Source organism: Otolemur garnettii, unplaced genomic scaffold (assembly GCF_000181295.1).
Source record: "Otolemur garnettii isolate 467f Iridium unplaced genomic scaffold, OtoGar3 scaffold00017, whole genome shotgun sequence".
In the NCBI taxonomy this organism is placed as follows: Eukaryota; Metazoa; Chordata; class Mammalia; order Primates; family Galagidae; genus Otolemur; species Otolemur garnettii.
Window position 1 is genome coordinate 5536870 of NW_003852412.1, and position 8254 is coordinate 5545123.

The window sequence follows — 8254 nt, forward strand, 5'->3', positions numbered from 1 at the left end:
AGTGCCTTGGCATCACAGCTCACAGCAACCTCCAACTCCTGGGCTTAGGCAATTCTCTTGCCTCAGCCTCCCAAGTAGCTGGGACTACACGTGCCTGCCACAACACTGGCTATATTTTGTTGCAGTTTGGCCAGGGCCAGGTACGAAGCCACCACTCTCGGTATATGGGGCCGATGCTCTACCCACTGAGCCACAGGCGCTGCCCTAATCATGAAGTTTTGACTGACAAACTGGAATTTATACACCCCACTGAAAGCTATTATTAAAAATTTAACCATCGTGAGATGCTATATTTAATCACATATTGATGTTACTGCCAATACTTAAAAAACATTTCCAGATTTTCAACTTTGTAAGAAATTTACCTCAATTCAACAAGCTTATAAATGAAAAGCAACTACTACAAGAAGTTAATTGCTTTAGGATTGATTTGGTTCCTTGAAAAATACCTGGCCTTTTATGTAGAGAGAAAACAGCAATGAATTCTGACCTGCAAAGTTAAGAGAGCCAAAGATGTGACATTTGAGTTGAACATTTAAGCAGTTGTTTCTAACACAGATAAGGGCATTTGTAGACAAAGGAAACAGTAAGTATACAGATGAGGAGGTGGAAGATTCCCAGTATGAGAATAGCGTAGTGTGGGTCCCTGAAGAAGACACCGGGAGAGAATGGCCAGCTTATAATCTCCTGTATTTCACTGAGGACGGACTATGTAAGTAAAAAGTTCAAATCATGTCATTCCCCCCATTCCTTTAAAAAAATAATAATAATAAAGCACAAGATGGAAGAGATACTGAAGAGGTCAAGGAGATTCCAGGGTTCTAGACATAGCACCAATGGTCTCAAGGGATGGGACAGGCGTACTTACTATTGGGATGGTTCAGTTTAAAGGCCAGGTGGATCCAATGTCAAGAGAGTAAATGCATAGCTGTGTCAGGTAGGAATCAGGAGTGGGCGATGGAGTCAAGGACAAGTTCACAACATGTTCTTTAAACATGTTAATTTGGAGATAAAGAGTCTAGGAGCTATCCAGATGGTTGTGCCTAGTAGGTGTCTAGAAATCAGGCTGTTTTAATTGTAAATGTGTAAGTCATCAGCATGAGGGAGCAACTAGTCATGAGTAAATGAGAATACCAGCAGAAGGGGCAGAATTATAAGATGATTGCTATGAAATCATGGGAGAGACAGGCAGGAAGAAAAGGATCAGGGGCAAAGATTAGGAAACAGCAGTCAGTATCAGAGAGCTTAATAGTAGAGTGACAAGGGATTCGAGTGGTAGCTGACAAGGGAAGGGAAAAATGGGATTCAGAAAAGGTTAGAGTGGGGAAGAGCAAATTTTTTCTGTAAAGGCCAGATAGTAAATACTCTTAGGCTTTGCAAGCTAGTCTAGCTCAGGGGTCACACAAAAACAGCAGGTTACCAAACCCTGGGTTAAGATACTGTAAGATGGCTCTGCGCCTGTAGCTCAAGTGGCTAAGGCGCCAGCCACGTACACCTAAGGTGGTGGGCTAGGGTTAGGGTGGTGGGTTCGAATCCAGCCCAGACCCGCCAAACAATGATGGCTGCAACCAAAAAAAATGGCCAGGCGTTGTGGCGGGTGCCTGTGGTCCCAGCAACTTGGGAGGCGGAGGCAGGAGACTCACTTGAGCCCAGAGTTGGAGGTTGCTCTGAGCTATGCCACGGCACTCTACCCAGGGGGACAGCTTGAGGCTCTGTCTCAAAAAAGATACTGTAAGATCATGTTGAGGGCCCAGCTTTGCTCTACAACTTCTATTTGAAATAGATCTAATGTCGATATATTACTGACTAAACCTATGGATATCCTGAAGTTAGGAACAGAGGCTGAGGACTGATAAACTGGTGATAGGAAAATTAAGAGTGTAATTAAATGATTAAGAACAGGGGTAAGAAAAGCATCTATCATTACACATTAAAGATGCCTCACATTTTTGTTCAGCTTAATTCCTAATTTTTTCCTCCTTGGTTCCAAAATACAGTCTTTCTTGACCTTAATACTATTGATGTTTTCAGAATATAATTGTTATGAGGGAGGAGGGGGGCTCTGCATCATAGGATGTTTGGCCGAATCCCCTGGCCTCAATCCAGATGTCAGTAGCAAATGCTAGCCACCATTCACCCGTGTGGCACCCCAAAATGTCTTCACACATTGCCTAATGTCTCCTGAAGGCCAAGTCACCCCAAGTTGAGAACCACTATCTTGGTTGAGAGCAGTGGTTCATGCCTGTAATCCTAGCACTCTGGGAGGCCAAGGTGGATGATCACCTGAGGTCAGGAGTTTGAGACCAACCTGAGCAAGAGTGAGATCCTTTCTCCACTAAAAATAGAAAAAACTAGCTGGGCACTGTGGTGAGCACCTGTAGTTAGTCCCAGCCACTTGGGAGCCTGAGGCAAGAGGATTATTTGAGAACAAGAGTCTGAGGTTGCTGTGAGCAATGACACCAAACCATTCTACCCAGGGCAGAGAGTGAGACTCTGTTTCAAAAAACAAAAATGAATCGCAGTGCCTTACAGATCAGATGACTGCCTGGTTCCTCTTAAAATGTATCACCCTTTGAGGTGCAGTGGCTCACATCTGTAAGTCTAGCACTCTAGGTGGATTGCCTGAACTCAGGAGTTAGAGACCACCTTGAGCAAGAACAAGACCCCACCTCTACTAAAAATATAAAAACTAGCTGGGTGTCATGGTGAGCACTTGTAGTCCCAGCTACTCAGGAGGCTGAGGCAAGAGAATGGCTTGAGCCCAGAAGTTTGAGGTTGCTATGAGCTGTGACTCCACTGAGAGCAACAAAGTGACACTCTGTCTCAAATAAATAAATAAATAAATAACCCAACTGCCAAACTTGGATTAAAAATGAACACAATACTGATTTATAGAATGAGAAAGGTACTCAAATTAACCTGCTATATATATATATATATTTTTTTTTTTAAAAAACAGTGGAGGAGATATGAATGGTCCTTAAAAACCAAAGGTATAAAAAAATGGAAGTGGGCAACTGAAGAAAGTTAAAGCAGATGGGGATTCACTATGGATATGAATCTTGACCACGTGCCCACTTGGTATAACCAGTCATGGTTATACTTCATAATCTTAGGGAACAGAAAATAAGAGTGACTTATATACTAGAGATCACCCTATGACCCAAATATCTGATACTAGAAGTGACACTCTCTTGGTAATGAAAAGACTGCAACAACTTCAAGTTGCTTCAACTGTTATGCCTGTTGGTGACAATGAGGGGGAAATTGCTTTTAAAAACATAATTGTCAAGTACCAACAATCAGATTCATGAATGACAACTTTATTTTTTACACTTAAAAGCTGATGAAAAACCACACCTAATCCTACTAAAGAAAATCCAACATTTCAGTTGAAAAGCATAGTAACTATATTTACTCATTAAATATTATTTAAGTTTTCTAAAACACAATTTGAAGACATCCAGCATGCATGTTTAATTTCAGTACAATGGATTCAGGCCAAATATACATGTTACATGCATCAAGGCTAGATTACAAATTATCATAGTCATCATCATCATCGTCATCATCATCATCTTCTTCACGCTTTCTTTTCAATGCACTGGAGGATTCATTGGCAGTATTTTGTGATGACACCATATTAGTAGTAATAAGAATGTTTTTGGACCCAATTAAGGATGGATTAATCAGAACATTCTGAACTGCTGATGTTGCAGGAATTGAGGCTTTTACAGCTGGGGATTGTGAAGGAGGCATCTGTACCGTAAACCTTTGCCCTGTGAGAGACATTGGAGTCCCTACCTTAGTTGAGACAGACATGGTTTGTGGGGTTGGTGTGCCTAGTGTGGGAGTACTTGGTCTGCTAGTAACTGAACCAACACTTAACCGAGGAACTGTTATTCTTCCTGCAGAAGCAGATGCCTTTTTCTGTAAAGACTTAAGCCTATAGTTTGGAGCTGTTAAGCAGTATCTATCAGGTGGCAATCTGGGACCTGAATATGGTTTGATCAATGGCAAAGGGGTTTGGTTTCTTTGCCTTGCAATATCTAATAAAAAATCTCTTGGGGGAGGAGAGGTAAAAGACTGGTCAGCGCGACATTGGATTGCCAATCGCACATCATCTGCATCCACAGTAGCTTTCTTAGCATGGCTTGAATAAATTTTTGCATCATCTAGAATTGTGGTCACATATCGGAAGGCAAACTCCAACATCTGATTTATAACTCTTGGTTCATATTCTGTAATCCCCATATCCTTCAGGATTTGTGCCATCATCTGTGCATCTTTCGGCATGCTCTTGGGAGAAGCCATCTTGCCAGACTCCATGATATCCGGTGATCAGACTTTAGATCATTTGAAAAAAATATGTACATTAGATCAATCTGAAATCGTTACTTAAGTAGCAACTGTCAGGAACTTTAAAAAAACGTAAATATATCTTAAATTTTAAAAAAATATTTAAAATTTAAACCATAGTTAAATCTTTTTAATTTTAATGAGGCTTTACTTAAATTTATTGAGTTCCTACCCTGAACAAATCATCACAGAATATAAAAAGATGAAGACACAAATAAGGGAGTGTCAAGAGATTAGGGGAAAACAGGGTAAAATATGTAAAAATACTTATCACTTTATAATATATTGCAGCTGCATGCAATTACCAAACTTATTTTAGATGATACCATAGGACGGTCATGTCCTACTATCTGACTTCAAAACAATCTGTCCAGTGAGATCAATATACTCACCGTCCTAATAACATATGCTTAGCACTACCCAAAGCTTAGTTAGCATTTGTCCAAATTAAAAACATTCTCCTTCTTCATTCAAATTCTACGATCCTAAATCCAATCTCATCATGAAAACCTTCCTAATTATTACTATTCACCAGAATTTCTAGTCATATGGGGGGGCAGGTGGTCAAAATAATCAAGACACTGAACTCAGTATTTTCTATTTCTGTGGATGCCCAACAAAGCATAATTTTCGGTGGTAATCTCTGTTTTCTGTTTTTCTTACAGCCTCTCACAACACTTACTATTAATACTCCACTATCCAACTTTTTTTTTAAAAGAACAACAAATCTAACACCAAAGTGTCCCTTACCTTCTTTAGCTAAATCACCCACATTAATGTATTTCAGTCCTGATCTTGACGCAAGTTCTTTGCCTAGTGTGGTTTTTCCAACCCCAGGTGTACCTGTAAGACAAGCCACAGAAAAATTTGACTATTTTTGAAATACTACTTCATAGACTGAAGCCACCTCCTATCCTTCTTAAAGTTCCTGACAACTAAAATGAAAAATTTCCTAATTATCAATCATGTATGAATATACATTACTGCCTAGTAAAAATCCCCAAGAGCCAAATGGATTATCAGAATCGAATCTCACCCAGTGTATCTGATACTCCAGGGGCTGGGAGATTTTGATGCCAAGTCAGACTGCCTGCCACCACCATGGAATTGCCCAGTCTAAAATTAGTTGTCTCCAGTAAATTACAATCATTTATTTGCTTTAATTAATATTTTCTCATTACAATCACTGACCCCTTATACCTTCTCTAGAAGCAATAACTGTAAACCTGTTTCTCATACAGGTATCTTTCCTAAGAAATCCTATGCATGTACACTCACATATGTATGTGAACACATGAACATTCTATGTGTATATACATATGTAAATACAACAAATATTCCCCAGTGTTCTTTACCTTCTCTTTTTTTATACCTATTACAACTATATTCCAAGATAATCAAATACATAATTTTCAGGTATTTAGGTTTAATGCCACTCTATTATAATTTTGAGTATAATTAAAAATAGCAGGAATATGTCTTACTATGAAATTGAGTAACATTTGGCCTCAATACCACTATAATACACCAAGTCTGAACCCTGGACTCAACAGCTTACAACAAAATGTTCACTCTAAGAGTTCTGACAATATGATTTGCCTATTTGACTATTAAAAAACACTGTGTCTGACTCATGCAAATAAGATGTCGTTAACTCTTTCCCTATGGAATCTTCAAGGCTAAATATGTATTTGTTAGGTGGTTAACCTGCAGCTTTCAGAGACAGGATTTGTGCCCTGCCATCCACCTTAAGTCTTGCCAAAAGATAAAACTTTGTTTCGCTTCAACAAATAGTGCCTTAATTTTTCGGTATGTTGCAACAGCTCCACGCCCATTAGATTTTTCCACGAATGGCTTGTAATACTATAATTGCTACAATTTAATAAACATTTTCAAGGCTAAATGGCCAGCAAAAACTCTTCTTTCAAGTTGCTATGCAGCTCTTTACTTCCCTTCCTTGGTAACACGGCACCATGAATATGGTTCCAAGACCCAGAATAATCCGCACGTTCTCCCGGGAACTTTACCGCATCCCTACACGAGAAACCACCGAAAACGCTCACTAGAAAGCTGACTTAACTAAAAGTAAACAACAACAACACAAAAAGAATCTCTGATGCTAACTAGATAAACGTACACAGCAAAGTAGTTATGTTTTAACTCAGCTACAAAGATCTGATCTGGGAAGCGTTTTTCAGAAGCAAAGGAAAATAAAATACAGCCCAAAGCGTAGATCAATAAGGGGCAGAATCTGCTTTATGTTATTTCGCTAAAAATATCACAACCAATCCGGCCAAAGAATCAACGACCCATCTTACAAACAAAAGGCCAGATTCTGAGAGATTAAGCAGATTGCCAGAAAGCGGAGCTGGATTCATCTACCTCTCGGCCTCACCGAGCAGCCTCCGGCCAACGGAATTAACGTTCGCACCCCTCCCCTCGCCTCGCGACGTTCTCGAAGGCCGGCGCCCGAGGTCCTGACAACCGTCCCGCCCCGCAACCCTCCGCCAGCCTCGAAACAGAACCCTGAGCGGGGCCCCGCCGGGGCGCCCGAGGCCGCAGAGCAGTCAGCACCCCTTGCCTGACCCGCAGTCAAGCCCCACTCGGCCGCGCGCCCTGACCCGTGAGCAGGATGTTCGGAAGCAACATGGTCCTCGCCGCGATGGCTCCGAGCGCCTCGGCTCCTGCGTCCTACGCACCACAGGGAGGAGCCGGAAGGGGCGGGCAGTGACAAGCGCCCGCGGCCCGGAGGTCTTCCGCGCCTTGCACGGCGCTATCGACCCAGCTCCGCGGCCCAGCCGACTAATCGAGCTTCCTTCGCTTTCTATGACGTGCTTCCAGCCACAGATTGGAAGGAGGAGTACCACTCGGGTCCCTACCTCGGATCAGGCAGTGCGCTGGACATCTAAGACAGTCACTCCCTCGGCGGCCCCCGCCCTTCGGGTTGCGTCGCGGAAGCGCCGATCAATGTGGAAGGTCCCCGGGAGGCGGGGCCTCCGAGAGTCCTGGCGCTGAGCCTGGGCAGGCCCAGGTGGCTGCCTTTCCACCTCGAAGCAGGGCTCCTTCGCTCCTCTCCCCTCACGAGAGGATGCAGCTTTAGGAAAGTAAGGCAGGCCTGTTTGCGTCTATGTTGTCTGTATGTCTTAGAGTTGCGAGTCCATCTCTGAGCCCGTCGCTCCTCCTCCCGACCCGCCCATCCCATCTGGGAATGAGAAGGGTGAGGGTGCAGAGCCCTGGCTTGGAGCTGGGCTACACAAGTTCAGCCTCGCTCCCGGCTGATGACGGGATTACGTTGGACGAATATTTGAGCCTAGTATTCTCTGTTCAGTGTGTTGGGTGGTGGTGGGTCTGCTAGAAATAGCTCGGAAGCTGCCTTCTACCTCTGACATCTCATTTCAGGAACCTGGCATCATCAAGGACAGTTACCTGCTTTGCAACGGAGGTAATTATCTCTCTTGTTTTCAGAAAGCAACTAGAGTCTGTCCGTAACAACAATCGGCACCTTTTATTTAGACCTGCTCAAATAGGTGGTTTTTTCCCCATCGATGTACCTTTTGGAACTTCAAACTTTCTCTATCCGTGAGGGATTTCTTTGGAAAAGGCAAATAACTTCTAGTGTAAGGAGTGTCTTTATGGGCTAAGTGTGCCTCCAAACTATGTATAGGTTTGTAGTTCTTAGAATTTTTTTCTGGCTTATTTATTTATTTTCTTATCTATATATTTTTTTGAGGCAGAGTCTCATTGTCACCCTTGGTAGAGTGCTGTAGCATCGTAGCTCACAGCAACCTCCAACTCCTGGCCTTAAGCGATTCTCTTGCCTCAGCCTCCCAAGTAGGTGGGATTACAGGTGCCCACCACAACACCCAGTTATTTTTTTGTTGCAGTTGTCATTATT

General features: G+C 42.6%; 3 protein-coding genes across 3 annotated transcripts in view; 1 reads left to right on the forward strand and 2 right to left on the reverse strand.

The window, feature by feature from the left end:
• AK6 (adenylate kinase 6) overlaps window positions 1–7094 on the reverse strand; it is a 23796-nt gene extending 16702 nt beyond the window's left edge. Inside the window, exons 1-2 of the mRNA XM_003785886.3 lie at window positions 6981–7094; window positions 5110–5202 (exon numbers count right to left, since the gene is read on the reverse strand). Coding sequence (XP_003785934.1) covers window positions 5110–5202; window positions 6981–7008 — 121 coding nt within the window. The 5' untranslated portion in view covers window positions 7009–7094. The remainder of the gene's footprint in view (window positions 1–5109; window positions 5203–6980) is intronic.
• Window positions 3460–7044, reverse strand: TAF9 (TATA-box binding protein associated factor 9). The gene is made up of 3 exons (XM_012802794.1): window positions 6981–7044; window positions 5110–5202; window positions 3460–4346 (listed from the first exon to the last, which is right to left on the reverse strand). Exon 3 carries the CDS (start codon window positions 4327–4329, stop codon window positions 3535–3537), a length of 795 nt encoding a protein of 264 aa, XP_012658248.1. The 5' UTR covers window positions 4330–4346; window positions 5110–5202; window positions 6981–7044; the 3' UTR covers window positions 3460–3534.
• A 534-nt stretch (window positions 7095–7628) lies between the features above and the next one.
• Window positions 7629–8254, forward strand: part of RAD17 (RAD17 checkpoint clamp loader component) — a 47485-nt gene continuing 46859 nt past the window's right edge. The window contains exon 1 of the mRNA XM_012802740.2: window positions 7629–7801. The gene's annotated coding sequence lies outside the window, so the exon portion shown is untranslated. The remainder of the gene's footprint in view (window positions 7802–8254) is intronic.

Bases quoted from the DNA above. Each gene is read 5' to 3' on its own strand.
- TAF9 (XM_012802794.1), bottom strand. From the start codon at position 4,329: ATGGAGTCTGGCAAGATGGCTTCTCCCAAGAGCATGCCGAAAGATGCA.